The sequence below is a fragment of the Ochotona curzoniae genome, unplaced genomic scaffold (assembly GCF_017591425.1).
Source record: "Ochotona curzoniae isolate NIBS_2020 unplaced genomic scaffold, NIBS_Ocur_1.0 contig_64, whole genome shotgun sequence".
NCBI lineage: Eukaryota > Metazoa > Chordata > Mammalia > Lagomorpha > Ochotonidae > Ochotona > Ochotona curzoniae.
Window position 1 is genome coordinate 45,559,000 of NW_024466502.1, and position 16,817 is coordinate 45,575,816.

General features: G+C 42.2%; 1 protein-coding gene across 2 annotated transcripts in view; it reads left to right on the forward strand.

Moving 5' to 3' along the window:
- Positions 1-16,817, forward strand: part of CDADC1 (cytidine and dCMP deaminase domain containing 1) — a 47,324-nt gene that overhangs the window by 7,868 nt on the left and 22,639 nt on the right. For both annotated transcript variants that reach the window (XR_005884942.1, XM_040991423.1), the window contains exons 3-4: positions 9,072-9,149; positions 12,452-12,629. Coding sequence is in view for 1 of the 2 variants with exons in the window: in XM_040991423.1 (XP_040847357.1) it covers positions 9,072-9,149; positions 12,452-12,629 (256 nt within the window). In the remaining variant the exon portion in view is untranslated. The remainder of the gene's footprint in view (positions 1-9,071; positions 9,150-12,451; positions 12,630-16,817) is intronic.

A 16,817-nucleotide genomic window follows, 5' to 3' on the forward strand; every position in this document is an offset into this window, starting at 1 on the left:
CCCTTGGTTATTCAGGCCCATTTGTATTTATTACAATAAAGTCAAACTCCTGTCACAATTGTGCTGACTGAGGAAGACCAGATAACTTTGCAAGTGCAGTTAGCTTTCTCAGGATGTCTCTGGGATTTGTAAGCAAGCATTATTTATCTGTTTGAATAGACTCTCAAGTCAGTCACAGGCTCAGTAGTTTGCTTTTATTGACCAGAATCTGGAAAGAAAAAGAAAGATGCATTTTGGTGCAGTTACAGGTTGTCAGCTGCTTGGATATCTCATGTCAATGAAGCAGAACTAATAATTTCTTCATTCTGATGTCATTGCCATTGCAAGGATGCAAAGCCAGTGGTGGAGCAGGAGAAGGAGGCAGAAATGAAAGAGCATATTGTACTATACTTTTATATTGCTTATTGCACAAACATTATTGAAATGGAAGATTAATCTGTCCTATGTGCAACATTAAAAACATAATACTGTTATGCTCTATTCTCCTTCACTCTGTTTTTATGCTGTATACATAATATAATTTTGTAGGTAGCTGCAATCATAGCAAGAATATAATTTTATGTAGTATAGTTCTGTACTGTTATATATATATATAATATATATATATATTAATGATTTCTAATTAAACATAGAAATGCATCTGGATTTCTTATTTAGTGTATGACGACATTGGAGTGTTAAAATTCCTTAACAGAGTATCTAATTTTTATGCTTAACATTTCTTTTCCATTTACTATAGTATTTTTTTTAGTATTAATTGCATATTCTATTCATAGGGCTGAGTAAACTTTTCTATTAAGAGAAAAAATGTTCTTTAAGCTAAAGTAGTGCTTATGGTTTGGTTGTATTTAATAAGTCGTAGAAACTTCAAGATAAAATGTGACATTTAGTTGCACTAGACATACTAACTTTTGGCTATTTACAAACTTTTTGTCCTTTTAAACAATTATTTTAATGATTTTCCAAAGTAATAATGTTCATTATTTGTAAAAATGGATGGGAAGGAAAAAGTCTTCACAGTTCCACTACTTAGAGCCTACCTGCATTTTTATACTATTTCTTAATCTTTCTCCTCTATTTCCTTTACTCATTTGAGAACATTTCATTCTGCATGCTGTCCTTTTCACTTACGACGAGAAAATGCACATGCTGTCATGTTGTAGGCATTGGCTCAGCGGCTTAGGCTAGTGATTTAAAAATAACCTGTCTGTCTGGGTCCAAATGCTGTCTTCACTTCTTGCCAGATAAGTTTGAGTAAGTTATTTTACCTCTCTGTGTCAGCTTCCTTATCTGTGAAATGAAATGTTATGTGCTACCTGCAGCTCTTATGAAAAGTGAGTATGTGTTTGTGAAGCTCCTGGATAGTATCTGTATAACACATGTTATTACTACCTGATTTTTATTTTCATTTTATTGGTTATATAAGAGTTGTGTCAGTGTACCTGTCATCCCTTATCACAAATTGATTTTATTTTGTCAGCCTTAACATATTGTTAACTTACCTACTTCCAAATATAGTCAAAATCTGAATTTTGGTGGGTTTTGGTAGGTATTTTTATTCATTTAGTTGGGAATTTTCAAAATATATGTTGAGTTAAAAACTAAGAATTTTGAGGAGTCCAATTCAAAAATAAGTAAGCAAGCAAAAAAGTAGCCATGTTTAAGGGTTATGGCAACACAGTTAATTTAAAACTTTCAAATAAAAACCAAGCACCAAGAAAAGAACTAATTTAAAAATAATTTTCTGTCATGAGTTCCAAATTTTTTAATTTAGTTTTAATTTAAACTTATCTAAATTCTCTGAAAAGTATTCTGATTATAAGAACTTCATTGTTCCTGTATTTTTGTCAACAATCTCTTTTATTCTTCCTCTGCCTCAGCTAATCCATAGTATCCTCTGGAACTTTATTTCCATGCTATGAGACTTCACTGTAGTTTTCCAGAACAGATGCAAGGTAATATAGTGATTAAAACACTGGATTTTGGATTACATGCCAGTTTACACATTTATAAGCTGTTGAGTTATTTGATCTCTCTCAGCCAGTTTCCTCATTTGTAAAAGGGGAATGGTAGCTATTTTTTAAAATAGTTATTTATTTATTTATATTTATATTTATATTTATATTTATATTTATATTTATATTGGGAAGTCAGATTTACAGAGAAGAGGAGAGACAAGAGAGAAAGATTTTGCATCTGCTGATTCACACCCCAAGTGGCTGCAAGGGCCAGAGCTGAGCCATTCTGAAGCCAGGAGCCAGGTGCTTCTTTGCGTCTCCTATGCAGGTGCAGGGTCCCAAGGCTTTGGGCCGTCCTCTACTGCTTTCCTAGACCACAAGCAGGGAGCTGGAAGTGAAGTGGAGGAGTCAGGTTATGAACTGGTGCCCATATGGGATCCTGGCTCATTCAAGACAAGGACTTCAGCTACTAAGCTGCCATCCCTGGCCCGAAGGTTGCTACTTTAAAAAGTTGCAAGGATGAGGTAGTTTAGTGCCTGGTATCTGGTATACTCTCAGGAGATGTTGCATTGTGTTATTACAACCCACAACCATCACCGCTACCGCTGTCGTGTTGCTTGAACAGAAATTGCATTCCCAGCACGTGGGCTTTTATAAAGGTTGTTTCTTTCACAGTATGCAGCATTTGTACCATAAAACCAAGACGTAGATGGCAGGCATTTGACATGGCTGTTAAAATGTCACATGAGGGGTCTGGCGCGATAGTGTAGTGGTCAAAGTCCTCACCTTGCATCCACCGGGATCCCATATGGGCACCGGTTCTAATCCCAGCAGCCCTGCTTCCCATCCAGTTCCCTGCCTGTGGCCTGGGAAAGCAGTGGAGGATGGCCCAAAGCCTTGGGACCCTGCACCCGTGTGGGAGACCCGGAAGAGCTCCAGCCACTTGGCTTCGGATTGGCTCAGCTCTAGCCATTGCGGTCACCTGGGTAGTAAGCCATTGGATGAAAGATCTTCTCTGTCTCTCCTCCTCTTTGTATATCCGCCTTTCCAATAAAAATGAATAAATTTAAAAAAAAAAAAGGATGCCACATGAGGGGCCCAACACGATGCCTCAGTGGCTAAATCCTCACCCTGAACCCTGCCACTTGGAGAGTGAACTAGGAGATGGTTGATCTTTCTCTCTGTCTCTGCTTCTCTCTATAAAATCTGCCTTTCCAATAAAAATAAAATAAATTTAAAAAACAAAAAAGATGCCATTTGAGACCCACTTCCTGTATTGGAGTGTCGGGGTTTAGAAGCAACTCTGCTACTGTGGGTCCCTGCTCATGCGTGCACTGGGAGGCAGTAGGTGATGGTTCACGTGTTTGGGTTCCTGCACCCATGTGGGAGTCCTGGATCGAGTTCCTGACTTGTGGCTTCAGTTTAGCCCAGCCCTGGATATTATGGACATTTTTCTTTTTCTGTCTGCTTCTCAGATAATTAAAGAAATAATACAATTTTTTTAAAAAAGAAACTTGAGAGATTAACATTTGCCAAGTAGCCTATTCTTGCTTTAAAACTTTCCTAGGTTCCATGAGAAGTGCATTCTGAGCAACAAGATCTATGTCCGGCACATAGCAAGGGTTCAGTAAGGACTTGGCCCCTGCCCTAAACCTTTCCACTTCAAGTTTCACTTTTGGAGGAGACTTAGGGGACATCCTTACTTTCATTTTCGATTGCTGCCATGAGTGTGTTGGTCTAAAACAAAACAGACTTAGTATACAGCTCTGGAGTTCACTGGGCTGAAAACAACTGTCTGCAGGGCCAAGTTTGTTCTGCAGTGCTGGGAGGGTCCACGTGCTTACCTTTCCAGCCACTAAAGACTGCCCACGCCCTGGGCTTGTGTGCCCCTCCCATCTTCAAAGCCAGAAAGGGCCACTGGGGTCTTTATCATGAAGCATCTCTCTGATTGTCTTGCTTCCTTTTTCTCCTGTAATGAAATATTGGGGGCTCACCAGCTAATCCAGGATAGTGTCCATCTCAAAGTAGATGATTAGCAGCCTTAATTCTATTTGGAACTTTTATTCCCTCTTGCTTTGTAATACAGCATAGTTATTAACTTCAGGGACTGAGAGGAGGAGGTCTTTGGGGAGCCACTGTTGTGCTGACCATCATGCATAAGCAGTGCTTTTGTTACATAGTTTTCTTACTTTCTCAGTTCTAACTAAGTCACCCTTATCCACTTTCTTCCATCATAATCATGGCCACATTGTATCTATTTTTCCATTGCTCAAAACTTCCCCAATTGTGTAATTTTAAAGCTTTTTTTAAAAGAGATTTATTTATTTATTTATTTTGTCAGAAAGCCAGATACATTGAGGGGAGGAGAGACAGAGAGGAAGTTCTGTCTGCTGACTCACTTCCCAAGTGGCCGCAATGACTGGTGCTGTGTCGATCTGAAACCAGGAGCCTCTTCCTGCACACGGGTGCAGGGTCCCAAGGCTTTGGGCTATCCTTGACTGCTTTCTCAGGCTACAAGCAGAGAGCTGGATGGGAAGTGGGGCCACCAGAATATGAACCAGTGCCCATATGGGATCCCAGTGTGTGCAAAGCGAGGACTTTAGCTGCTAGGCCTCTGTGCTAGGCCCTAAAGCTTTAAAAAATATTTTTATTTGAAAGAGTCACAGAGAAGAGGTGAGACAGAGTACTTTTATCTATCCACTGGTTCACTCCCCAAGTGCCTGCAGCAGCTGATGCTAAGCTGATCCAAAGCCAAGAGACAGGAGCTTCCTCCAGGTCTCCTACTTGGGTCCAGATGCTAAAGAACTTGGGCCACCATCCTCCCCTGCATTTCCAGGCCACAAGCAGGGAGCCAGAAAGAAGAAATGATTAGGTACTGGTGCAGTAACCTAGCGGCTAAGTTCCTTGCCTTGCATGTGCCATATGGGCATTGGTTCTAAACCCAGCAACCCCACTTCCCATTCAGCTCCCTGCTTGCCACCTGGGAAAGCAGTCGAGGACGGCCCAAAGCCTTGGGACCCTGCAACCTGCATGGAAGACCCGGAAGAGGCTCAGGGCTCCTGACTTTGGATTAGCTCAGCTCCAGCCGTTGCAATCACTTAGGGAGTGAATCACCAGACAGAATATCTTCCTCTCGGTCTCTCCTCTTTGTATATCTGGCTTTCCAATAAAAATAAAATAAATCTTTTTTTAAAAGTAATGATCAACTGGATCAGGAGCTGGGTCAGGTGGGACACTAACCAGCACTCATTATGGGATGCCGATGCTGCAGGTAGAGACTTAGCCTACTAGACTACAGTGCCAGCCCCTCAACTCTAATCTTGCATTACAGAATTTTATTTTCTTGTCATAGCTGCTAGCCATTCAATATTTTAGGAACATACACAGTGGTCAGATTATGAAGTCCTTTATTTTTAGAGTGGATGGTCTGAACTTGATCCTGAACAAAGTAGGAAGTCAAAACAGGACTTTATTATTATTTTTAGTTTTTTTTTATTTTTGATGATTTTTACATAGTTGATTAGGGTGATAAGGTCAAGGGCTACAGGAAGGTGGGTAATATCACCACTTCCACATTCTCTTTTTTTTATTACTTCCTGTATCTGGGGGAAGTGGGGAGACAAGGAGAGAAGCCACACCCAACCTCCCCATCGCCTCTGCACCCTGGGATGGAGGACAGCCACCTGACACCACTCCAGAGGTCCTGATGTGGGGCATTCTCTGAGAGTCTTGCTCATGAGGTTTCGATAGTTCAGCAGTTCTGAATTATTGCCAGTCTCACCACTCCAAGCAAGAAGAAATTTCTCCAGAACCCACTGGTTAATATAGTCCACCTTAGAGTCTCACCTTAGAGTTTGCCCAGTTTTTCACTGCCAGCACATGGCCGGGGTAGTTGATCAATTTGTTCTGCCCTCCATCCTCTGTTGTGGTACCAGCTGTCCTCTGCAGGCTCCAATGTGCTGCCATATCATCTATGTGCACCTGGATATGCTGTCTACTGCTCCATTTAAGCCCCTGAAGAGGCTCAGCTCTGATAGATGCACTCCATAGTCAGACCATGGAAGCTGCAGTTCTCTCTATGGTTGGGGTTCTGAGTCCAAGAATTCAGCTGGGGGGAATCTGCATAGAAACTTCACCTGATGTAATCCCAGACCTGATTTTTGTGGGTGTTTGCCAATACAGGGTCTGGCACAATCCATTGCCCCAATCAGCTTATACATATGCTGGTGGTTGCTGGGTCAGTTCTGCCCCTAGCTCTGACTTCTACACAAACCAATGGGTGTTGCATCCCACCCCGATCCAGCCCACCACACACTTGGTCTTCACATACACCAGTGGGAGCTGCAGCCTAGTTGTAATGACCCGCAATAACCCTTACCAGGCCTGCCTCCTACCCTGGTTCCCGTGCTTGCCAGTATGTGCAGCAGACTGGTCATGTCTGTCCCACATTCCATTCAGCTCTCATACATGTCAATGGGCACTGAAGCCCAGTTCAGCCCAACCAGCCCCCACACCTACCAGCAGGTGCTACTCTCTGTCTAGCCGTACCTGTCCCAGCCCTGGTTCTCATGCTCACGTGTCAGAGTGGTAGCCCGAGAGGGAAATGCCCACTGTTTCCCCACTTTCAGATTCTGCACTCTGCAAGTGGTCCTGCAGTTTGACAGAATAACCGCCCCGCCCCCCCCATGCCAGCATTTGTTAGCTGATGTTGTGACAAAGCCTAGCCAACCACTCTGATTTATGCTTGCACCAGTAGGAACAGTCCATCCAGCCAGGCTTTTCCTTGATCCAGCTTACATGAGGCCAACAGGTGTTATAGCCCTGCCCAGGCTGGTCAGCCCACAGGGAAACTTTACTTGCAGGGACTGTGTCCCAATAGAGGAGTTGCCCAAGCTTCTCCATCAGAACCTCTCCCAGTGCCAGATCTCGCACACACTGTTGGATCCATGAGCCAACCCTACTTATTTCCACCTAGCAGGAACAGTAGCCTTTCCTGACTGAGCTTCACCTATTCCTGTTTTTAACTATTGGGTGTTACAGTCCAGCCAACCCTAGTCCTCAAACAGACACAGCTCACACATGGCTCAGCAGGGGCATAAACCTAGCCCAGCCTGTCCTACAACTACCATGGTTCTCATGAGCACCAGTGGGTGTTAGAGTCTAGCCCAGTCTGGCATACCCCAGACCCAGTCCACACTTCTGCCAAGAGACACTGCAGCCATATCCAGACCAGAACACAGCCCCCAGTCTGGTCCCCGCACTCACCAGTGGGAACCCCAACCCAGCCAGGGTGTCCTCTTAGCTCCCCAGCCAGGCCTCATCCCAGCCATAGATCTTGTACATGCCAGTGGTTGCTCTGACCTAGCTTGGCATAATCCCTCACCTGTCTTGGTCTTTGCGTTTGGATTCTGTAGCCTGGCCTGACCTGACCTACCGCCAGTCCCAGCTCTCGCTGGTAGGTGCTAGAACCTGACCCTTCTCAGCCTGCTTCCATCCCTGACTCATGCAAACCTGTAGGTGTGACAGCCTAGCCTAGCATGACCTGTGCTTCAGTCTGGTTTCTGCACTTGCCGGTGAGCTAAGATTTGCTCAGCCATGCCTGGTCCACCCCCTTCCAAAGCCAACCCACACATTAGCCAACAGTTGGAGCTGCCTTGCCCAGTTTGTCTAAACCCCTGGCTGGACTACCTGCTCACCAGCAGGAACTATAACCCACTAGGGGAGTTTCCCGGTTTCCTCCTCTTGGCCCAGACCCAGACCTCATGCATGCCAGCGGGTGCTAAGCCCTTGCCTGGCATAACCTGCCCCTCTGTCTTGGCCTTGTATGAGCTGGTAGATGTTGTGGCCTGGCCTGACCTATATTCCTGTTTTAGGATGCACATATGGGTGCTGCAGCCTGGACCTATACAGACTATTCTCAGTCTCTGTACCTGTGAATGTGGCAGGTTCCAAGGTCACACCTAGCTTAGTCCTTCCTCACCCCAACTCTTGAGTTAGCCAGTGGGATTTGTATTTCCACAAGGTTTGTCCCACACCCCACTTCCCCCACAGAATCTACCCTAGGACCTGGTTCTCTTGCTGCTGGTTAGTGGCATGCCCCTACCTAATGTGACCCATCCCCTGATATTCAGTCAGATACTGGGATCTAGCTCTGCTAGACAGGCCCCCCAGCCCTAGCTTTTGAGTGGACTGCTGTGTAGTAGGCAGCAATGTTCCAATCTAACAAGCCCTACTCAGGACTCCCATGTGGGTTGGTATATTAGTCTGACCCATATAGACCTTCCCTGAAACCTCCAAACCACCAAGTATCAGTTGTCTTGCTCACCTGCAAGTACAGTGTCCCTGTCATTGGAAGTCCCTCAGGAGTCATTCCTCACCTACATGTACAGTGGCTTTATCCATGGATGTTCCTAGGCAGTAATTCCGCTCCCCCAAGATCCCAGAGCTGACTGCTGGGTGGCCAGTAGGCGCAGTCAGGTGCCGATTGGTGCTCTGGTTGCCTATAACTCCAGGAATTGCTCACTATTTGTCAGCAGTGGCTGAGGCTTAGAACCCCAAGCATTGAGTCCTCCCTGGCTCAGGTCCCTGCGGTAGCCACCATACTTTTGAGAGGTCCGTCCACCCAAGTTCTGAGTTCAAACTCACCTGAGCCCCTCCCCAAGACAGAGTTTAAACAAGGAAAATGGGGCCCGGAGCGGTGGCGCAAGTGGTTAAAGGTCCTCGCCTTGCACGCCCAGGATCCCATATGGGCGCCGGTTCTAATCCCGGCAGCCCCGCTTCTCTTCCAGCTCCCTGCCTGTGGCCTGGGAAAGCAGTCGAGGATGACCCAAAGCTTTGGGAACCTGCACCCGCGTGGGAGACCCGGAAAAGGCTCCTGGCTTCGGATCGGCATAGTATCGGCCCGTTGCGCTCACTTGGGGAGTGAATCATCGGACGGAAGATCTTCCTCTCTGTCTCTCCTCTCTGTATATCCGCCTTTCCAATGAAAAAAAATAATAAAAAATAAATCTTTAAAAAAAAAAAACAAGGAAAATGGAAGAATTGTCCCAAGCCAAGGAAACACGTCATTAAATATGTTATTTGTACTAATAACTTTTATCTGATTTTAATTAGAAAAATGAAGAAGAAAAGCATGAATCCTTGGGAGAAAACAATGAAGACACAGCCGGGGTATCTACTGACAAAAAACAGGTAAATTTTTATGACTTAAATAAACAAAACAAAACAAACAAACAAGAAAACAGCCTCAGGCCCATAACTACTAAAGAAAAGGAATGATACAAAGAAGAGGGTAAAGAAACCTTCCAGAACTGATGCTCTGTACTCCCACTTTTAAGGGAGTTCCTTATATATGTTGTTTTCTAAAACTCTGCTGTGAGTCTCTAAGACTGTATGTCTTTGATGTAAAAAGGAAAAGAACAAAAAAGAGATGATTCTGTCATATGCTCTTGCATTTTGCTTTTAGAAAACAGCATTTTCAAATAGAAGTCTTGACTCCTGATATTAGTTTACATGAATATGGTTGAGAATCACTTATCCATGGTTCTCCCGCGTGCACACACATCTTCCAGGTTTTCCCAAGGATGCAAGACTCTAACCACTCTTCTCTAGCACGGTTTCCTACAGTGTTTGTGGTGAAAGAGTTTCAGAGTTGAGAGTTGAAGTAAAGTTTTTCTTGGGGACAAAGAGCCGACTGGTTTTATCTTTGCTATGAAGCAGGAGGATCCCAAAGCCCAGTGATCTGCAACACAACCGTGTGGGCCCATCTGCATTACTCCCCTTGGGACTCGAGGGCAAGGAAACCATCACGGGCAAGATGCTCACATGGTCTGCTGTGCTCTGAATAATAGAGTCCTTTGTCTCTGACCTGTACATTTTTTGTCTTTAGCTAGTAGTCATGAAACAATAGCAGGTTGAACTATTAATTAGTAAGTAGGGTAAAATTAAAGCCCATACCTCAAAGATGAACCTTGTTTTTATTTTATTTTATTTTTGAAACACTGCACTGCCACTTTCTTATTACTTTAATTTTTTGAGTTTTCCAGATATTCTGACTCTAGGTATGGCAGGGAGATTAGCATGTGTATTTTGAGAAGTGTTACTTTGAGCATTACTTGGAGAGTTCCTGATTAGTACTGAGAGGCCCAACAAGAATATAAATACATTTGTTTCATCGTATTTGAATGTGCTCATTATAGGATAGTAAAAGGGAAAGAATAATCAGTCCCCACTTAAGTACTAGGTCATAGTCAAAACAGACTGTCCTGTTCTTTCCATGTTGTAATGTAAAACGCAGAGACTAGTATTACATGGGCAACTTGCCAAGATGTTAGTGAAGTAAAACAATCAAATCCAAAAAGTGATTCACTGAAGATTTAGTCTTCTGGGAATTGCAGTAAGTAGAAGTGCCGAAGTGGAATGCAACTTAGGCTTTTATTTGTTTTGTTAAGTTTAGAATGGAAAAATCTGTGTCTCAAGTTTGACATTTTGCCTTTAGCTGGGAGTAAAGTGAAAAACACACTTTGTTCTGAAATATAATGATCCTAAAAGAAAAAATAACAAATTTTGACTCGAAATTTTTTTAATAAAAAAATAAGTTTGTGAGTATTCTTCTCATTTCTTAGGAATAATTTTTTAAGAACTCTTTTTTTTTTTTTTGGACTAAGCTTCTGGTTTTATTTTGTAACTAGTTAGAAAATCCAGGATGAAACTATTCAGTTGCAGACTACCAATTTGGTTGATTCACTTTAACAATAGAAGCTGCCATGCTAAGATCTTTTAAGGCGTCATCGGTTAATTAAAGTAAGCTTGCTTAAAGTTTCGAAGTAAGTAACATATTCTTTGTACTTGAAGGACATAAATCCAAAATCATTTGGGATACAGGGAAGGGGGTTCACAAATTCAAGGTTTTTTCTCTTAACCCTTAAGGTAAATATAGGTGAAGTTTTTTTCATATTTCAGATATGTTCTTAGATTTTTTTTGTGAAGGAAAGATTTTTGTATTCTAGCTAAATGTTCTAACAGTTTAGGAGACGATTAGTTGGCTCAGAAAGGGAATTCCATGAAATCTCTGCATCTTGCTTTTAGACATTTCGTTTCACCAAGTATCGTTCTCCATGCTCATAGCTGGAAATGAAACTTGACTATTTTAACTAAGAGGGCTTTGATCTGACCTTTTTGTGACTTCCAGTATGTTCTGTTTTCAGGACAAACATATGGTAAATCTCTTTGGAGGGACTGGGGTCTAAGGGATGCCCTGTCCTCAGCTCAAGTGTCCTTCATGCTTTATCAATCAGTCCTGAACCCAGGAACCAGGTTTACATTCCCTACTAGAGTCTTTGGTTGGGAAAACAGCATGGACTGTTTTAGTGTACTTTAGGCTCGAATAACAGAAAACTTGCCTCACAGAGGTCCTTTAGACCTCCAGCTAGTCTGCAGCCTGTGAGACTTAAGTGTCAGCTAAGTCTCCTTTACAGAATAGCACCAAGCAGGGTCAGGCTTTCTGCTCTTGCTTTGAGTTCTCTCCTCGGTTCTGACACCTGAGAGTATGTATTTCTTTTTTTGGTTGTTACAGCTTAGCTACATATTTGTAGCAGGTGGACTCAAACTACATTATTGTGTATTTACACAGTGCTAAAAGTACTTGTACAGCTTGTTTTTAAAAAGAAATTGAGAATTTTTTTATTATTAAAACCTTTCTTGTTTTATTTTATTTGAAAGGCAAAGAGATAGAGACCTTGCATCACTGATTCATTCCTAAACATGCCTGCAACAGCCAGGGCTGGGACCAAGGTGAAGCCAGGAATCCAGAACTCCATCCGGGTTTCTCACATGGGTGGCAGATACCCAAGTATTTGAGTCATCACCTCGTGCCTCCCAGGGTGCACATTAGCAGGAAGCTGAACAAGAAGCGGAGTAGCCAGGACTCAAACCAGGTACTCCGTTATGGGATGTATGCATCCCCAAGTGGCAGCTTAGCCTTAGTGCCAACACCTGCCCTAGAAACTGTCTTTATTTTACTCAGTATTTAAGATGACGTCTGCTTTAGTCCTGCCTCTGTGGATCTTTCAGAAAGTCATGTAAGCTCTCTGTACATATCCATGCTTAAAGTTAAAGAATTTTTCTGAATTTTTCATTTTGACATCTAGACACATAATAGTATCTAATTCTAGACTAGATGCTATAAGAAATCAGACTGACTTGCTTTTCCTTTTTGTGGGTTAAAATGTATCCATTTCTTACTAGAACAAATTATTGATAATTACATGCTTAATTGTTTTGTTAGTAAGAGCCTCTCTTGGTTTAAAAAAATTTTAATCCAAAGTCAACAATAAACTTCCAAAAGTTTTGGATTTTAGAAGAAATTTGCCAGTTTGTTCGAAATGTAGTCAAAGAACTAAACAAAACTTTCATCTTATTAATAAATTAAGCACAATCCTTGCTGTGATTGTTACATGTTATAACTAATAAGTTATTACTTTATATAAATGTAGGTGAAGAGAACTGGCCTTGTGGTGGTGAAAAACATGAAAATTGTTGGTCTCCACTGTTCCAGTGAAGATTTACATGCTGGGCAAATTGCTCTTATTAAACATGGGTCAAGGCTGAAAAATTGTGATCTTTATTTTTCCAGAAAGCCATGTTCTGCTTGTTTGAAAATGATTGTAAATGGTAAGTAGAGATCAAGTTTTGTTGAGGATTCAAAGCATTTCTGTGAGAGCCATTAGTGGGGACAAATTGCTGAGATACCACAGGAGTAATTTGGAAAGAAAAATAATATGGGAAAGTAGTGCGAAAAAAATGTAAGAGAAAGAATCAGAAAGTATAAGGTCTGTAGTCCCTGATCAGATGGATGGCTATCTGCCAAGGTCTGCACTCTACGAGGAGGAACACAGATTTTAATGTGTGATCATTTATTTCTGCCATAGTTGGTTACTTACTAAAACCTCTTTTTGCTTATGATTCTATTTGATAACCAGGTAAGCATACCATTCTTCCATTTTTTTTTTAAAAAAAGCATATATATTTATGTCTGTGTCTTGGTGCTAGCATTGTGGTACAGCACTTCAAGGCACTGCTTGTGAAGTTAGCATCCCGTATTGGTGTCAATGGCTTCCTAGTTATTCTGTTTAGAAATGTAAATGACTAAATGCAGATAATGGTTTTGTTGAGAATTAAGAGCTTTTCTCTCAGAGCAATCACTGGAGACAAGTTGCCTAAATACCACATGAGTAATTTGGAAATAAAAATGTGTTTCTGAAAAAAGTCCTGTGGCTTTCTGTTAAAGCTCCAGAGACGGCAGTGGGTAATGATCCAAGTACCTGGGTCCTTGCCACCCATTTAGGAAACCAGGATGGAGTTCCTGGCACCTGTTGTGGCCATTTAGGGAGTGAGCCAGCAGATAGAAGGTCTTCCTCCCTGTCTCTCTTTTCAAATACATATAAATAAATGAAATAAATGTTTGTTCATTTTTATTGGAAGGTCAGATTTATAGAGGGGGGAGAGACAGATCTTTCATCTGGTGGTTCACTCCCCAACTGGCCTCAGTGCCCAGAGCTGAGCCGAACTGAAGCCAGGAGCCAGGAGCTTCTTCTGGATCTCCCATGTGGGGATGTAGGATCCCCAAAACCTTGGGCCATCTTATTGCCCTTCCAGGACACAAGCAGGGAGTTGGATGGGAAATGGAGCAGTCAGGATACGAACTGCATCTTACCCTGAGTCAGCTGTGATGCAAACCAGAGCCTGTATGGAATTCCAGGGGATATTAGGTGAGGATTTAGCCACTAGGCTACCACACTGGACCCTCAACTATTTTTAAGATCATATCTTGTTCATAAATACTCTGGCACTCAGACAAATATAATAATGTAGTTCCTAATTCTTTTTCTTAGAATATTATTTGAAGCCCTTGGTGACAATTTAATATTGATACCTCATCTGGTACTAAATAAGTGATATATGCTAATAAGTGATGTGTAATCACAGAGGAAAAACAGTGATGGCTACCGGGTGCTATGTTTAAAAGGCTGGGTCCTGGGCCCGGAGCGGTGGCGCAAGTGGTTAAAGGTCCTCACCTTGCACGCCCGGGATCCCATATGGGCGCCGGTTCTAATCCCGGCAGCCCTGCTTCCCTTCCAGCTCCCTGCCTGTGGCCTGGGAAAGCAGTCGAGGACAGCCCAAAAGCTTTGGGAACCTGCACCCGCGTGGGAGACCCAGAAGAGGCTCCTGGCTTTGGATCGGCATAGTATCGGCCCGTTGCGCTCACTTGGGGAGTGAATCATCGGACGGAAGATCTTTCTCTCTGTCTCTCCTCTCTCTGTATATCCGCCTTTCCAATGAAAAAATAATAAAAAAATAAATCTTTAAAAAAGGCTGGGTCCTAGCTGGTTCCTGAGGAGTTAGACACAGCGAAAGAAAGCAGTGCTGTCATACGGAACAGCACTAGTGTAGTCATCGACCGGCACGGGGTTCCAGGATCAGTGCTCGTGGAAGGGAGAAGCAGATGCATTGTGATGACAGGCTAGGGCTCCAGTGGAGAGCTGCAAAACTGAATGGCCTAAACATTATCAAAAATAAAAACATGGCCTTTGGGCCATGAGATCAACACCATTTCCATGATAACACTATGTTTGTACTAATAAAGCAAAAACAATGATGAGTGTGACTACTTGTGCCAAAGTATGAATCGAGGCGGTGGTGGCAAGTTGCACTCTTCATTATACTTGAAGGAAAAAAAAAGTTTCATGTAAGAAATGTCTTTGATGCATCAGGAGAAATGGTTAATTTTATAAAGTCCCACCCCATGAGTAAACATACTTACAATGTTCTGAGGAAGATAAGGTGTAAGGCATTTGGTTTTAAGCCTTAGGAAAACCACTTAGGAGGTTGTTTTGTGTTGCAAACTGATTTATCCACTTTTTTCAAGGAACACGGTGAACTGGTGACTAAAGCATGGCTATTTTGCAGGCATTTTCTGAAAAAAAAAAAAAGAAATGAAACAGCTGACAGTATTTGTTGCCAGTGATAACATTTGAGCTTCCAAACAAAAGTGAGAGTTTTTTTAAAAAAATTATATCCACCATTTCCCAGCATTTAACCTCTTCTGATGAAATTTGCAGTGATACTCATGAATGGGAATATTATTTTTTTGAAAAAGGAGACACTAAAGAAGTGTCTTCCAAACAGTAAGCATGTGACGCTACGAACAGGCCTCAGCAGCGGAGTGGTTGTAATTGCCGGATGGGCTGATGGCACAGCAGAAGAAATGGTGTGAGGATGTGGTACAACGCCCGTGCCAGCTTTCTGTAGTATCAAAGAATAGATGCAGTTATTTGAAAAGATATAAAGTACTTACTTTTCAAGTTTATATCTGTATGAGACCAGGGTTTATATATATATATAAACCCTGTGTGTGTTTCAATGAAAACAACCTGTTATATAAGATTGAAAGCAAAGAAAAACTAAGAATCCAGTTGTCCTCTGTTAAGCCAATGAATATATTTGTAAAAATTTTAAACAGTGCCATTCTTATCACTAATTTTTGTTGCCTAAGAAGATGTGGGGTGTTTTTCTTGAGAAGCTATGTTATTTATACCAGTTCTAATTTATCCATGGGAAGTAAGGGATACTTTGCAGGACCCAACAGTGATGCCTGAGCCCAGATAGTACTGAACCCTGTAGATACTGGTTTTTTTTCTTCCTTCGTATCATACCTGTGATGATGTGTGATTAGGCACAGTAGGAGATTACCAATAACTAGCAGTGAAATAGGACAGTTACAACAATTATTGTAATAAACTTGGGTGACTGTGTTTGCTCTCCCCAAACATCTTTATTGTACTGTATTCAGGCATCTTGTAATGATGTGGCACAGTTAACTAAGTAACTGAAACCAGAAAGCAAAACCACCTCTAAGTGGGAGTTTACCATGTAGTAATGTATTATTTTTACATATAATGTATTATGTATTGTTTAATTATAGTGAATTAATAAATGCTTAATTTTTTTTAGTTTTTCAACGCAGTATATTTAATCTATAAGCAACATAAACAAAAACTCCTTGGGCCTTAACTTTTAGGAGTAAAAAGGGATCCTAAAATCAAAAAGTTTAAGAACTGCTGCTGTAACATTTGCCACTAGAACAAGAACAATTATCCAAAGATTATTCATTCCCTCTTTTTGGATCAGGATTAGCAGAAACAACTAAGATGTTAAAAATGAGTTCACGGGGCCTAGTGGCATGGCCTAGCGGCTAAAGTCCTCGTCTTGAATGCGCCCGGGATCCCATATGGGCTATCTCAACAGCTCCACTTCCCATCCAGCTCCCTGCTTATGCCCTGGGAAAGCAGTCGAGGACGGCCCAAAGCTTTGGGACCCTGCACCCGTGTGAGATGCCCAGAAGAGGTTCCTGGATCCTGGCTCCGGATTGGCACAGTACCGGCCATTGCGCTCACTTGGGGAGTGAATCATCTGACAGAAGGTCTTCCTCTCTGTCTCTCCCCCCTCTGTATATCTGACTTTGTAATAAAAATAAATAAATCTTTTTTAAAAAATGAGTTCACTAATACTGCTGGCTGGATTAAGAGAATCGTAACAGAGGGAAGATGAAATGCAGCCAGTGGGAACGCCATTAGGAATTGTAAAGCCTTCCAAATCACTTTGTAGCCTAAGCCACAGTGATTCAGGCATAGCTTCTACTACTTTGATGAGTGGGAAACATGTGAGCTATCTTGCTGTTGGCTTCTGTGCACGCACCAAAAAAAGAAATGGGGGGAAAAAAGGAAGAAGAAGCCTTTTCTAGTTGAAATTCTAAGAAAAGCCCAGGAAATAAGGATTTTTGGTTTTGCAGGCCATCTGGTA